This window comes from Choristoneura fumiferana, chromosome 4 (genome assembly GCF_025370935.1).
Source record: "Choristoneura fumiferana chromosome 4, NRCan_CFum_1, whole genome shotgun sequence".
NCBI classification, from domain to species: domain Eukaryota; kingdom Metazoa; phylum Arthropoda; class Insecta; order Lepidoptera; family Tortricidae; genus Choristoneura; species Choristoneura fumiferana.
The window spans coordinates 1,145,464-1,162,843 of NC_133475.1; the positions used below are offsets into that span (position 1 = coordinate 1,145,464).

Genomic DNA, 17,380 nt, shown 5'->3' on the forward strand with positions numbered 1-17,380 from the left:
CCCTTTCCTTCACCAGATCAAAATAGAGTAATCTTGGTCTTCCTCCTGCCTGGTCTTTCTTCTACTTATCCTAATAATATAACTGACAGACTAAAAAAGTTTTTTTTTTTTAGGAAATTACCTAATTCTGACTTAAAATTCACTGTTCGAGAGTTATGGCCATCTTAGATTAGCATAACAGGTTAAAGTTTGTCGCATGGACGAGTCAACGGGCGTGTCCGTCGGCAAAATGTCAGTTGCATCATCGAGGTGCAGGCCTGAGTGGGTGCATCGACAACAAATGGGCTTTTGGGTAAAACCAAAGCCTGTTTAAGGAATGGAATTTGATTTCTAGGCTATAACAGCCGAGGCAAAACATAAAATATGTGAATCATGTGGTTTTGTTCATACACTGTGTTTTTCTTAATTTCTGTGGGCTTCAACAAACGGCCGAGTTCATTAATAGAAACTACTTGGTAATTAACTTTTTGTTTACATGGTTTTTTTATATGTCATTGTCAAAGGTTGGTTGGTTGTTTTTTTTTTTTAATATGGCCCTGTCCATTGGAGGACAATTTTGCCAGTGTCTAGTAGGTTTTGCCGTTGTACGGTAAAAAAATTCTATAAAACGAAATATGAGAGGTAATGGTGGATGAACGATGATCTTTGTCAAAGGTATAATCGTAAAATTCAAAAACTTGACGAGTGACATACAAGAGATATAAAAAAAAACTCACTTCATTAAACTTCTTTTGCTAAATAGTTATGTGTAAATTGAAGGCTCTTTACTTCGGATACCATTACAAACGTTAACTTTTTGTAATTTCTTTAATTCTTGATTAACTTTCAGACAGTAAGATTTCACTAGCGTCTTGTAGAAATTAACTTCAGTCAATCTGCTGAATGTACCCTTGTAATCAGCGAAATCATTGTATTTTCAAGGTTCTAACTTTTCGTGTTTCCGTACTTAGTTTATATTAGTGGCTATAATTTTCCGATATCCTTATTGTCCTTTCCAGGGTCTCAAAATCTCCGTACACTCAAGGACTTTAATTCATGGGCCACCTCGAAACCTTTTCAAAGGAAAAGCCATTACTGTTTCCATTGTTCAGGCGATGTTACTATGACGTTTACGCTGAAATGGTTTCATGCTCATGAATTAAAGTCCTTGACCGTACCAAATGTCGTAATAACCGGTTCAACGGTTTAAAGGTAAAGAAACAACAGACAGGAACGCCTACAGACAGTGTTAGGTACTTTTATAATATTAGTAACGATAAAGAAATAAGGAAGTATGGATATTCTAACGGCCTATTTATAAATTAGTTGAACAATGGCGTAATAAAGCTCGACATTGACGAAATCATTGACCATATCGATGAAGCTATTGGCTCTATGCACGACATCAGCGCCACCTAGCGTCCGCAACTTTTTTGGCTCTGATGCTCTGACGTTTTGAAATTTCATCGCGACGTGACAAAAGTCAAACCTATAACGTATTAATTTATAATACAAAATTACTATGATACCGTGATTTGGGTGGACAAAAGGTTGTGAATTCATTTTTGGTCATTAAAATTAAATGAGGTAAGTAAAATTTATTCAAAAAAGTGTGTTTTATTTTCGTTATGTCAGGGTTTGTTTACTTCATGTTTAGTTGTACTTTTACTGTAAAACGAAAAGATAAAGCTATCTTATTGGTTTCTTTGAATAATAGTAAAATTATATAAATTAAATATCGTTTTCAGATCAAAATTAGTATCATTTTGAAGACCGGTTTTGTAAGTATCACTCAATATAAAATTTCAACCACAAACCGTTTGATAAGGAAAATTGTTGCTGGACATGTCCGAGATGTAATGTAGAGGAATTTAGGACAAAACAGGGACAGTGTTCAATAATTCAAGCTCGCACCATAACACAAACATCTATTACTAAAATTAGGTAATTAAAGTCTATAAAAATTGCTTTTCATTCATTTTATTCAGAGTATTCATATGAGTATGACAAGTGACAGAGCCTAGATTATTTTCTTCTTTTGGCCACTATGAGCACTGCGACAGATTTCATTACCCCCACCTAGTACTTCGCACCCTCCCAATAATTTGCCTATCAAATCAAATTGCATTAGTCGACACCTCATAGTTAATTACCATAAACGGGACTTATCACGCTAAACACTCGAGTACTTAATATTTACCTCGACGTTTCTACCACATTACACATTACATTATTACGTGTAGAATCGTGACTACGGAACACTGTAATGTGTAATGTGGGTGACACGTCGAGGTTAATATTACTTATGTGTTTAGTGTGATAAGTCCCGTATATGGGAACTATGAGTGAAAGTCACGAGAGTTTAAACATTGCAATAAATAAATAAATAAATATCATGGGACAGTTTATTTGACACCAATTGACCTAGTCCCTAACTAAGCAAAGCTTGTACCATCAGCCAAATACCTAACTGATCTATCAATTTTTTAACAAAGTTCCTATCAAATAAATATGTCGCTAAAGTCGAACTTTCAAGTTGACAGACACGTCTATTGGCATTATTGTTTTATGACATGCAAACGATTATCAACTTTAGGGTGGTAGACCACATATTTGGCTGGTACCTACTATGGGTACTAGGCAACGGATAAACATACTTATATAGATAAATACATACTTAAATACACATCAAACATCCAAGCCCCGAGAACTAACATTCGTATTATTCACACAAATTTCTGCCCCGGCCAGGGATCGAACCCGGGCCTCAAGCTTTGTAGTCAGGTTCTCTAACCACTTGACCATCCGGTCGTCCGGCCATCCAGTCGAATTGGTAATTAACTATGAGTGAAAATCACGAAAGTTTATAAACTTATTTTGGAACCTTTGCAGAACCCTAATAAAAACTTCTCTGGCATCACTAAAGTCAGAGGTGGTAGTGTACGCGGGAAGTTGAACTTTCGTAGCATATGAAGATGCGCCCGCGCAGACCGGTTGCGTGTTTACGTAACAAGGTGAATGTCATTGGGTTAGATCGGAAAGGTTAAATATTTAAACGAAGAAGGATCTTTTTAACAAATACGTGTTTTGACATTCTATATACGGCGCTACTGTTGTACAGTCAAGTGCAAAAATAAGTATCTATTCGAACTACTCAAAAATATGTTACTACGGCCTTATAGCGTCGGAATAAAAGTCTGTAGTACATATTTTTGAAACTTTGAATAAGTACATATTTTTACACTTGACTGTACTGAATTTATACTGTTGGAGGGAGTTCAGGCCTCCCACTAGATGGACCGATGACATGCGAGAGCTGCGAGCTACCGAGACTAGTACAGTCGAGTTCATAAACTTGTGAGCAAAATTTTAATCAAAAATAACTGAACTCGACTCTATTGGTAATGGCGTAGAAGCGTGTTCAGATATTTTTGATCAAATTTTTGCTCACAACTTTCTGTACAGGACATCTTCCGGCTGATGATGATGATGGTGTAAAATGAATCTAAATTATTACAGCAGGTGTATGATTTACATTGACTGTAAATGCTTTTCGTGATTCTTTAGTTAACCCAAACTCAAACTCACAACATTTATTGACAAGAAAAACACACTACATCACAACAAAAACACAGTAAAAACATAAATAGGAGAAGAGAGGAAAATAAGAGATATTGTGCTGTAGTGTGATGCCAAAAGGACTCAGCTCAGCATATGCCGTAGCCCTGTAACCAGAGCTGCAGCGCTGGTTTTCAGCTGAACCCCGGTGAGTGTGCACCCACGTAACCGAACGCGTAATTATTATTACGCGTATTAGTTATTGCTAATATATTTTTATTTAGAGATAGGTACGGTCAAGGACCACTTTTGGATTAATGAGGCACTATGAAACCATTTCACAGTAAACGCCATAGTCACATCGCATTAATAATTAACCAGGAAAATCGTAATTACTTTTCCTTTGAAAGGGTTCCATTGTGGCTCATGGATTAAAATCCTTGAGCGTACATTGGTTGATGTTCAATGTGTATCGTGTGAATAAAAACTTATACAAATAAAAGTTATATTCAGTCAACCTTATAGACCAGACTCCTTGCATATTTTATTTGAAGTTTATTTACGTCATAGAATATTTTACTAACTAGATTTATTTGAGAGATGGTGCATACAATATGATAAAATTAATAACATAATGAAAAAACCAAGTAAAAACACTTATGGCCCATAAAAAAATTCCATAAGTATAAAAAAGTACATACATTAATTTAGTATTATTGTTTTTAAGTATAAACATGTGCGGTAAGGACTACGCTTCAGTGCGCTGATTTTCAGCTCAGTGGCTCTAAACAGTTCTATATCTTTTTTTTTCAGGTACCATCAGCCAAATATGTAGTCTACCACCCTAAAGTTGATAATCGTTTGCATTTCATAAAACAATAATGCCAATAGACGTGTCTGTCAACTTGAAAGTTCGACATTAGCGACATATTCATTTGATAGGAACTTGTTTAAAAATTGATAGACCACTTATTTGGCTGGTGGTTACATAATTGGTTATCAATGAACTAAAAAATTATAAGTGCAGTAGACGCTAAAATAGTGATTTAGCTCTATTTCTATGATTGCTTGATACATAAAAGATATATTGTTTTATATGCAATAGAAGGGCTATGAATTAGCCCGAAACATATCTAGCTAAATTCGATTTAAGGGGCTACCCGAGGTTTTCATCGATTTTTGACAAGTTTTGAATCGTATATCTCCTACTTTTTCACTACAGATAGAATTATAAGTCAAACGGCTATCGGTTCTCCAATCTTTTATCTCCATTTTTGTCTACCGGATTTTGAAAAAAACGAATGTTTAATTTTGTATAATTTTTTTAAACATTGTCTGAAAAAACACTTATTTTGTATCTCTATTGACGTGAAAGATCTAAAATTTACGAAATCTACATATTTGGGTTCATTATTGACGTCTCTAAAAACTGCTCGAGGGTTTTCATTTGAAACTAATTAACACAAAAGTTATGGCCAGAAAACCAGTTTTTTAGCCAAAAATTGTTCAACTTTGATTCCAAATATCTCAAAGAAAATGAACTTTGAAGTAAATATGGGATACTATATTGCTTAAAGCCGTTTTTGTAATATAATAAGCTACAAAATCATTAGAAAACTAAATTCGGATCGAAGGTCATTGGGGCATGGAATCCCCTTAAGACGTGAGTTATCCGTTACAATATTATTTAATATGAGTCTCACGGTAGTTTCATGTTCAAAATAAATTACTTAGTACAGTATGTAAAAAAACGGTTTACTAATGTTTTGGTGAAAATTATTTAGCAAATTATTAACTCCCAAACTATTTATCCCATATTTTTATTTAGGCGAAATTTCATTTCCCAACTCAACATTTCGCACTGATATCATTTCCCAAGTAATGATTTGATAAATGATTATTATGCAAATTATTACCTGGGATTTTTTTAAGATGTCATTTGTGTTTTCGTCAAATGCGTTGATTGGCATTCCTTAATTTAGCAAGCAAACAAGCAAGCAAGCCAATGATTTTTTTCCGTTCTGTTACAAAAAAAACCTAACATCGAAGGCTAAAGCGGAAGCTATGCTACGCTTCGCTCCCGCCTTAGCCTTCTGAACCTAACCTATCCAAGTCGCTTCTGCCTAGTCTCGTCTTGCTCGCTCGCTTCGCTCGCTCACCGCCACATAATTTAACATTTATTCTTTTTATTATATATCATGACTGATATACCTACCTTATGTGTAAAAATCGGCCAAATATTATTTGACTATTTGTTATTTGCCTTAGCCAATCATTTGCTACATAATTTTTGCCACATTAAAGTGTGATGAAGTAAAATTTAGCAATATAAAAATGTTGCGAAATAAGAAAAATGCGAAGCAAAGTTATGACAAGGATTGGTTTGCCAAATGAAACTTCGGCGAAAGGTTGGTTGCTAAGTGAAATTTGGCGAAAAATATTTCGCCGAAAAGGCAGTACACCAAAAAAAAACGGATAAAAGAAAATATTTACAACAGCGCCATCTCTCAGGACTCTGATCATGAGCTAGCCTAGAGCTTCGTCATTAAAACCACATTTCTGAGCATACTTTGTACAATGTTTAAAATATCTTGAGGCTGTTTGTCTACTAGTCAAATGTCAGATTGTAATTTCAAGGATAAAATTATAAATGATAATGTGGAATCTGCCCATCCGCCGAAGGTTAATGTGTATTAGCATTGTTTATTACAAAATGAGGATTCAGCCTCATTTTAGGCAATAATTTGAATTCTGCTTTGGGTTTTTATTGATCATAAATTTCAAGATGATAAGTAGTATGACATCAGTTGTATGGCAAGTTGAGTTATAAAGTGGACCTTAATATTTAAATCAATTTGAATTTAATTTCTTACTTAATGTTGTATTAAAAAAAAGTTGAAATGATTTTCATTAGTTCGCATTGAGTTTATTACTAATATTAACATTGAAAGCCTATTCTTGAGGTAGTTTGTTTAGGTAGGTAGTGTGTTTTCGTAAAACTATTTTTTCTACATTCCTGCTAATTATTTTTTGACATAAGTTACAGTTTGCCTGAAGCTTACTAAGAGGATAAATTCTTTGGCATATTAACATACCTATTTATACGGAATTTCAACATAACATTTCCAATGAAAATAAACCATTTTGGGAAACTATTAAATTTCTTTGATTGTCTTAACGCATTTATCTTACTAATGTTCAAATTTGTAATTACTCATATCGTTGTTTCTCTTAAGATTTGTAATTTGTCATTGTGTTTTTTGTCTTTACTAATCTGAGATGAAACTGATTGTAATAAAATAAGTCTTAAACTACCTGCATTCATTTATTTACCTTGCTTTTTAAATGTTATAGTGCGCTTGGTATTGTAAATTAGAAGCAAGATAGTGCAGTTCATTGATATGAATCTCCGGAAAGTAATTCCTGAATCAATCAATTAGAATGAAGATTAATCAAGGCACAAGACTTCACAAATTTAAAATGAGTATTGTTACTTGAATTATTAAAACAAACAATATTATTAAGGGAAGACACAGTAAAACAACGTCATACAATTAAACCAAAACAACTAAAACTTTATTAACAATCGGGCTTATCACAGCATCGCTTGACGAAAGGGGTGACTAGTTTAGACGGCCTTGGGGAGGTGGGCACCTTGGGGCTGGAAGCCGTTCTCGTCGGCGACGTAGGTGACGGTGTAGACGACGCCGTCCGAGCCAGTGTAGGAGTAAGAGCCTCGGACCGCGATGCTTTCGTTTTCGGTACCGACGTTGTTCAGCTGGGCTTGCTCTTGCTGCTGAATGCCGTTGGAGGTCTCATAGCTGATGAAGAATAAATTGCATTAGTTATGTTAACAAAAGATGCAATTTTTAATGCACAAGAAATCCTTTTACCCTTCAATGCTAGTTTTACGGCTCGAAATATCAACGGCTATTTTCGCTTAAATGCCTATCAATGTAACAATCAGTCTTATTGTTTTTCTTGTAATGTAGCTACTGTTATCAGTAATTATAACGCAAGTACAGTAAAACTAGAATGTTAATGTCGCTCGACACTTGATAATTTTCTCCGTTTTTCTAGAGATTCAAATGAGATAAAAAAACGATCTTCGGCGTTTCGAGTTCCAAACGATATTAACAAAATTTTATTTAATTCAGTACCTACACTCATCAAGTGTCTATGAATATTTTATTCCCTACACAGTTTTGAATATATCAATATAGGCATAGTAGTGAGTCAAACCATCAGTCTAGGGATAATGAGTATCCCAAGATTTTTTCGATGTTTTTAGCGCTCAAAGGTATTATCATCGATATAAATTGTCACTTTCAATTGAAATGGTTCGTGAGTGTTCATGAACTAACCTTTATACTTTTTAATTTCCAAAATGTAAAGAGAACAGTTCTATAAACTGACGTATTTATCCATCATCGTCATCATCATCCTACTGCCAAACTCAAGCCTCGTCTTAGAATTAGATACTTGGACTTTAGTTCCCACGCGCTTTGGTTTTCCTTGACAGAGAACCTCATAGTGAATCTCAAATATAATTTCACACATGAATTTCATGATGTACGTGCATAACACACACATGAATAACATGAAAAAATCAGAGATGCCAATCCAGCGATCGACTTAAGAAGCGGTCAAATAACCCACCTGAATTGGTACCCGTCGACACCGATGTTATCGGCCTCGTACTTGAGAACTTGGGCGTCCGCATCGGGCGACCGTTGGGGAGCAGCGAGGGCCACAGCGACGCAGAGGGCGAATACGATGAACTGCAAACGAGATTTTGTTAGTAAATAATCCATCATCATCACTATCAGCCGGAAGACGTTCACTGATGAACAGCTTCCCCCTAGAACGTCACAAATGATCGACAACTCGCCAATTGCATCCACCATTTGTCGGTCCATTAAGTGGAAGGCCTAAGACTTCCTCTTCCAGTCCGGCTTGGGATTCATTATTATGGCCCTAATATGGCCCTATTGCTGGAGCTAGAGACTTAGAGGTAAATTTATTGAAGTTCACAAGCGATTGTGAAATTGAATAAAGATGTTTTGGATTTAACTTGAAACAGGCAGACGTGTTCCTTGAGAATTATAAATATACTTAAATTCCAACGAAGAGTTAGCCAATTTTTATTTTTCCATGGTGAACTAGGAGATAAATCCAGCTCTTAAAACAAGCTTTCTTTGCTGGCTGTACTTGCTATGTCGTCAGAATTCAAATCAACCCTACTCTGGAAGTGAGATAAATTTAATAATAATAATAATATCGTGAGACATTTGATACCAATTGACTAGTCCCAAACTAAGCAAAGCTTGTACTATGGTTACTAGGCAACGGATAAACATACTTATAAGTTTTGATAAGAGACAGGTGAACAGCAATTTAAATCAGCTTGATAATTTGAGTTTAGGATAATCCGGACTAATAAAAAAATGCCAAAACATTCCTTAAGTATTATCAATGATTAACAAAGACTAACGAATGTGAAATTTTAAGATAAATATTTGCAAACAATTTAAAGATAGAAACATGGTTGTCATTGAGCATGTTATTGATTAAGTATCGAAACAAATAATCACTGAGCTTAAAAAACATTTAATTTTCGTTAATACTGATGACAACATAATTGAATTATCATATACACAATTTGAAGCTCAATAAAATCAAGGAAACAGGATTTGTGTTTAAGACACATCGATTCACAAGTCGATTTACTTGATGATCGCAACGTACCGATTTCATTTTTGGATGGTGTGTGTTTGTCCGGTTGTCTCGAGGAAAGCAAGCGAGCGACTGATGCCATCTCTGAGCGGGACGCGGTATTTATATGCGCCCGCGCAGCCGCAAGGACGCGTGTTGACATTTGAACTTAGATCTTCAAAGATCTTTAAAGGTTCGATGTGACATGTCCGGCTGCAGACCGGAGTGGAGAAACCCGGTGTAAAACTATGCTTTCGATATTTTAATTAGAAACTGTCATACGAGTCACCCCTATAAAGTATAAGCTTTTTTTTTGCGTGAAATTAATGCACGGATAATTAGTTGCACAATATTAAAACAATTTAATTATAGTAGTGAATTAATGAAGTGAGGTTAGGTGCAGGTAGGTAAATTCAAATTCAAACATTTTTATTTCAAACAATGTCCATAATTGTTAGTAATAGCTTATTATGTAAGATACAATTAAATAAATACATAGCAACCACACAGGAATAATCAAGGACATTAAATCCAATTAAATTAAATGAAGTCAATTATTTATTTATTTTTTACTTAGCTTGTAGTGTGTCCCACTGATGGGCAAAAGCCTCCCCTTTTTTCTTCCACTCGTCCCTACTTTTGACCGAATCTAAAACAAATTAACAAAATTACATTAAATTAAGTCTGATGAGAATTTCTCAATAAAAGACAAGTCTACATTACCATTATGTACCGCCGGTTCCCTAACGTATGTATCCACTGTTTCATACTAGTTGTATAGAAAAGTGGACATAGTTAAAGTGAGAAAAGTTTTTCCATGTCAAAGTTTTTATGACATTGGCATAAGATTGATTTTGACTTGGCCTGTGTAAAAACTTTTTTCACTACATCTATAAGTACTTATGTTAGGGCACCGACTGTACCTACGACACAAACGGCACAATTTTAGTTTACCAATAAAAATCGTTTTCATTTATAATGCTATAAATAAGGTAATTAATATTTATTCTTTACAACTGCATCAGTGTAAAAAAAACATGATTACCTGGTTAAAGACCTTAAATTATGAAGAAACGGAAGCACTTTTAAGATAATGTGTAATAATTGTGAGAAAAAAAAGAGAAGTAATTTATAGCCTAAAAAATTAAGTGTTAAAAATGTATTTTTTGTTAAAAGTATATTCATACGCACACACACACACACACACACCCTACCACTTGCATGCCCAATCACTAGTAGGTATACTTAGATTATAATTTTTATATTTTAAAGTTGTAATTGAATAGTTATTCAATGCATATCATGCTATAGAAGAGCGGGACTTTCTGCTACAAGTGTGTTTTACACTTACTAGAGGTCCCCAAGCTTCATTCATTGTCAACCACCTTATGATAAACAATAAACTTTTTTCATTTTTTTTTTCAATAAAAATCGTTGAAATCTGCAGTCTACTTATTTAGTAAAAAAACGAAATGTTTGAAATTTTCGCGAGTTTTTGCTTGTATTAATATCTATTTTAATCACTGTAATGTGATCGAAATGTCAAGGTTCTTTTAGCAATATAATTAATAGACGTGTTATTAGGCCCTGGATAATATTAATTATAGTCAAAATAAGCTAACCAACAAAAATTTGCAAAACCCCCGACTTTGTTTCTCATAGTTCAATATCTCACAAATGGCTGAACCGATTTTGATAAAACGTGTGTAAGTAAAAATAAATCATTCGGTAGGCCTTTATTCGCCATAAAAGTTAGAGAACCATTAAACGTGTGTTAAACACGTGTAATTATAGTAAACTTTAATTTTGGCACGTCTAAAGCCCATTTAAATAGTTATTACATTTATTTTAATCATTGATTTCTCCAAATATCTGACGCATGCATTCTGCCCATGTTAATTTTAATTTGGCAAGGTTACCTTTTTTAGGATCCCATTTTACTCTGCGTTTTAACGAAAGTTGCATCAGTGTAGGGTTACCAAACGTGCGAATGTGCCCGGATACTTCTGGCCCTTTAGGCTTTTTTGCCCGGACTAACCCCTTTATTCATAAAACTTAACAAGCCTATGTTAACTAACAAATGCTTTGTCCCTTTCTAACAAATACAAATGTCGAAGTGACAGATAAGGACAAACGAATTTTAGCGGCATTTTAACTAAAATAGGTTTGATTGTCGTTTATGAATAAGGGGGTTAGTGTTTTAATTTGTTACTAACACATATTGTAAATGTGAAGATTCGGAAGTCTGTTCATTACTCCTTCGCGCTAAATTAGTTGGACGGATTTTAATCAAATTTTATACATATGTACTATGGACGTAGATAACTGAATCTCGAGTTGCAAACGTTCAAACGTTAAAAAGATACAACTAAAATAAAAATAATTTTAATTGTAGCTTAATTCTTGTATCATCGTTATATACAGGGACACCTGTTTACTTTTTATTTTTGATGTTGTTAGCTTTAAGGCCGCTTATAGACGTCCGTTGTTTTCACGGGACAACGGACCGTTTTTTGCGGTGTTGTATGGCTTCGTCGCCGGACAAGTGTCCGGTGCATGTACACACATTCATTGTAAGCCATACAACACCGCAAGTCCGGCAAAAAAAACGGTATATTGTCTGGTGAAAACAACTGACGTCTACAAGCGGCCTAAAATATACAATTATTCTTATTTCAGCTGTCTGTTATTATGGTTCTTGTGACATCGGCAGACGGACAGACGGACGTGATGACAATAATATGGTTCCTTCGATCATTGTGCCCAAAAAAAGATGACAACTTATTAATACTACTACTAAAGACTAGTAAAGAAAAACGCCGAGACTTTTTGCAATGTCCGACTTTTTCGAATTTTGAAATGGTAACCCTACTTCATGGTGGGCGCTTGACATAGTTACGGCCAAATTATGGGACAGGTGTTTCGCGACATCGGTTATTCTTACAAATGTGAGTGTCATATTTCTTTTTCCAAGCGATTTAAAAACTGATTGATTCAGACGGAGGTCCGGGTAGGATCTTGGGCAAGGTTCTTGTGGGTCTGTAATACCGTATTACTCGTTAATTCCTGCCGTCAGGTAGCAGCTAGACTCTGGCCAACGAAAACTGTCCAAGACAAACCGCGGCAAATTTAAAAAAAATGAGGCTGACAGCACTTATTGTACACTGCTTAAACGATGTTGATACTAAGATATCAATTTATTTTCCAGATATTAAATTATACTCGAGACTTCAAGCTGCAACACCATTCATTATAGTTATGTGTGAAAGTAGATGATGCACTTTAGTAGTCCCTTGGTAAATTTTATGACCTTTGTCAGTGCCCATTTACGTACAGTCCAGACGCATCAATTTTTGTTCCATTTTGACCATATTGGCATTGAATATATCTTCTAACATTTTAATTCTAATATAATCTTATAACTCTTTTCATTATGGCAAAACTTAGCTGCCGACAGGGGGGGGGGGAGAGGGAGAGGCCTTTGCCCAAGTATCAAAGTTATCTAAGCCGGGTTAGAATGACAATATATCAATTTTGACAGTCTCAAAAATGATACCAGATTAAAGTTTCGTTAAAAATGCGTGGAGAGCTTTGGCTGGCCAGAGTCTATTAAGCCGTTGTGTTCCAGTGTGGAGAGTAAAACATCTGGTTTAGAGATGGGTAGCTCACGAATGATAGTATATACACAAAAAGCTACCTATATCAGTTCGCTGAACTGTATCACTCTTCATATCAGTTCAAATCCAAAATCTTATCATTCAGCTCACTAGCACAGACTCTTATTTTGCCTTAGATAATGCAATGATGGCTGACAAAATTCTGATGTTAGATTTCATGATCTAATATTTGTCATTTCTTGTCAAACATGTATCATCGAAGGAGAATATACCTAAGTTACAAGAATGAAAGTGATTTGAGAAAATGAATGAGCAACAAGGCAATTGGTAATGTTACGGTTCGTTCTGCGAGCTACTGATATAGTGAGCTAAATGAGTGATACATATATATCTTAGTGAGTAAATGATACATATTAATATTTTCTTTCAAGTGATTAGTTTTTCCCATCTTTAATCTGGTTACATTAAAAGAGGCTATTGTAACCCTCGATACTGCCAATGCTACAGACAGTTTTGTCTATTGATGTCTAATTACATCTATAGATGAATTATCGAGAACTCACAAACGCATATGTAGTTATATTATGTGTTTACAGACATTCTAAATTTGGATTTTCTCTTCTGTTATAATACCTACCAATATAAAAAAAATTAACGAACTCCAAAAAACTCATGAAATGAATAATTCAATAAATACCATGATAATTATGTTTCAGTTTGGATTCGCTGCCTATATAAGCACGAGCCAGCGAGAGTGGACCTAGAAGAGTCTACCTACCGTACATAGGTAAATAGACATTTGGCCTCCACTCCTGCTGGGTCATCCTGAGGCACCACCTTCAATGTGGTAGAAAGTTATTTTGCTGGGTTTTGGTGTCATTTTTTTTTACTATTTAGTTTATCCCTTTTTAACGTACCTAACTAATCTCTAATAGCTTAATTGTTGAGGAATCCTCCTGGTGCTTCATCAACCATTCCACTTCACCCTTTTACGTTGTGACAACCATAATTTTCTTAGCAGTTTTATTAAAGTAATCGTATGTCAACCCGCGAAATACTTGTTATTGAGAAGTTCCGGTGGCCAACTGTCTTCCTCATCGATTCCACACCAAATGGTGATTTGAAAGCAAATGGCTAGCTTAATGTTAACTACTTGTCCACCACCATCTCAGCATATATACGTCCCACTGCAGGGCACAGTCCTCCTCTCAGATTGAGAGGTCTCGGGCCGTAGCTACCACGCGGCAACTAATTCGTCACCTTTTACAAACTATACTTTTTTCTGATGCATCATCTTAATTGAACTAACAACACTGATCATCAGACAACCATAAACATTGATCAAGCTTTGCGCAACGATTCCCGTCGCCCAGCGCGTGCGCAGCCAGAGATGAGTAATTTATCACCTGACGCGATCCTGCATGGCAAGTTGCAACATGTCGCAACAACGAATTGGTTCAAGGGGACATATAAATAAGGTTTTCCCCCTTTTGAAAAAAGTATTTAAGTATAAATGCCTCTACGTGTATTGGAAGCCGTGGTGAACGAGTGGTTTGACCTCTCAAGCAGAGGATCGTGGGTTCAAACCCCGGCTCGCACCTCTGAGTTTTTCGAAATTCATGTGCAGAGTTACATTAGAAATTTACCACGACCTTTACGGTGAAGGAAAACATCGTGAGGAAACCTGCACAAACCTGCGAAGCAATTCAATGGTGTGTGTGAAGTTCCCGATCCGCACTGGGCCCGCGTGGGAACTACGGCCCTAGCCCTCTCATTCTGAGAGGAGGCCTGTGCCCAGCAGTGGGAGGTATATAGGCTGGGATGATGATGGTGATAAATGCCTATACCCACTACGCCGTATCATACCATGACCGTTATAGGAACGTGTCATGAACGGAATGTCAAACAGGAATGTCAGTTAGGAAACGTGCTAGTGGCCAGGTTCTCTATTGGATGGCATAAAATTATTTGTAATATTATTGTTACGCATAATTGCTTTTAGCCGAATAAGCGATGTGCATACTCGGATCATTACGCATATTTTTTACGCATAAAATTAAAAAGCATAAATACAGAAAGCATCTTCTTCATGAATACTAACGTCAAATAGCATAAATACAAAAAGTCATAATAATAATTAATTTTGCATCATTACAAAGTGCACAACCACAATCACGAGCCTGATGCACTACGAGAAAAGGTTAGTTTTGTGTTAATATATATTTAGGAACTAAGGCGAGGTCGACGGAGGTCCGCGAATCCTAGTTCTGCGTTGTTTGGGCGCTTCGCGCCTGGATATCATACTCACCTAACCTAACCTAATATATCTAACCTAACCTAAAATTTTTTTGTTCATTTATAACAAATAATCAATAGTCCAAACAATAATATGCATAATGTGTATTAGTCTAATACAAATTAGTCCAACTGAAATTATTCTAATAGCTTAATATGCAAAAAAAGTAGTAGGCCAAAGTATTAACTGTACGACAGTACTATTATGCCAATACAAATTATGCCAAATCATTTATGCGAAACAATAATAGTCTAAAAAAAATTATGCGATTGAAGGCCCTAGTGGGCATTGTCTTATACTTATCAAAACAAAGAATATATTTTTGCCTGGCACGTTCCTATTACGGTCACGTTATGATACGTTGTAATGGGTACAGACCTTTAAGGTTACGCTTTGATTGGATTTCTTCGCAGGTGTTTGAAAGTTTTCGAACTGTTTCCCTTTGTTACATATTATTATGTACAAAAAAGGAATACTAATATGTCTCTAGCATATTTCTGTTAGGTAGGTATATATACATTGCATTGCATATGAACTGTGGTACCAAAGCTCGACATCAGATAACTTAGGCTTTCACATCAAGCTATTCATTTAATAGGTCACAGTTAGGTCCTGTGTAAATGTGAACTACAGTTTAGATCTGTATCGTATAGTGATGATTCGTCATAGACCATCGCAAACGCATTCTAAATCATGTTAGTTCCGACGCAAAAAGAAGTATTATAAATTTGAGTGCTATTTGTGTCTGTCTGTGACATCTTAACCCCAGACATCATCATCATCAGCCAAAAGACGGACGCTGCCCATCCGAGTTGAATAATGGATTCTTAGGACGACCCTTTGTCAAAGTTGGAACTGTCCAATTGGACAATTTGTCCAAGGCAAGTAAACCCCAGACGGTTTTTTTATCAAAAGCTCGTTTAATTGAGATGTTTCTGACCCAAATCGGTTTCGTCGTTGTTTCATCGTAAATAAATCTGCACACCCACAATTGAACAATATGTGTGAAGTTCCCAATGCGCATTGGAGCCGCGTGGGAACTCCAAGCCTTCTCATTCTGAAAGGAAGTGCTTACTGCAGTAAGACGTAGGTAGATGCAGTAGACCAAATTGATAATGAGACGCTTTTGAGATATATACGTAAAATAGCCGGTAGCTTTATAGAGTAAAGCTTAAAAAAAGATTTTTTGAGGTCTCTCTTATGGGGCAGGTTTTAAATTTTACAATTTGAACTATAACCATTAAAAAGATATAATATAATGAATGAACTTATATTATGTATTAAACAAAAAATATCACAATTTCTGATTGGACAAAAATTTAATTACAAAAAAGCTAAAAAGTTAAAAAAAGTAAAAAAAAAAGTGAACAAAAGTTAGTTAAAAATTAGTAAGTTATGCCGTCTATTGATTTGAAAGGAAATCGAGAAAAACATGGTGTAAAATACAATCACAGTTTTACCTATCTACAATATTATAGATTAGTGATTTTCACACTAACGTCGATAAGCCAAAGGCTACTAGAAACACAGGGAAGCTTAAAGTTCCATCTTACAGACTGGCTAAAACCAAAAAGTCTTTTCTGGGAAATTGCATACGTTTTTATAATAAAATTCCAAAAAATATTATAAATGAAACGGATACAAAATTCAGATCTATTGTCAAGAAGACATTAATATCAAAGGCGTATTATAAAGTTAATGATTATATCATGGACAGGGATATTTGGAAATAATTCCGATCCGCATTAGCGATCCCTTCAAATAGCGAACCTACTGTGTTAAAAATAAAGTTGTGTTAAATACTTGTGATGTATACATGTCATTTAATAATATTGTAAATCTGTTTTAAAAAAAATATATATACCTCGTTGAGTTTCTTGCCGGATTCTTCTCAGCAGAGGTTTTTCCGAACCGGTGGTAGATTTTTTTTGACATTCATAAGTGCTTGTTGTAGCCTAAATTGAATAAAGATATTTTGACTTTGACTTTGACTTTGACTTTGACTTTGACTTTGATTAACTACCAATGCCTCTATGTACTTACAATTCGCTTAAAGATCTACCATTTGAATATTCAGAATAACTGTTTTGCGTTTAATTTCGTATTATTATGTATTATAATAACTTAATCTGCTACCAGACTAAGTAGTTGTAAGACTAGCACGCTCGGGCGTTTTTGAAAAAAGTGTACCCTTTTTTTTTAATTTTTGGAAAAA

At 35.2% G+C, this 17,380-nt stretch overlaps 1 protein-coding gene across 1 annotated transcript; it reads right to left on the bottom strand.

Moving 5' to 3' along the window:
* Positions 1-7,086: 7,086 nt before the first annotated feature.
* Positions 7,087-9,391, bottom strand: LOC141427236 (flexible cuticle protein 12-like). The gene is made up of 3 exons (XM_074086461.1): positions 9,286-9,391; positions 8,197-8,318; positions 7,087-7,358 (listed from the first exon to the last, which is right to left on the bottom strand). Exons 1-3 carry the CDS (start codon positions 9,292-9,294, stop codon positions 7,166-7,168), a joined length of 324 nt encoding a protein of 107 aa, XP_073942562.1. The 5' UTR covers positions 9,295-9,391; the 3' UTR covers positions 7,087-7,165.
* Between the last annotated feature and the right edge of the window lie 7,989 nt (positions 9,392-17,380).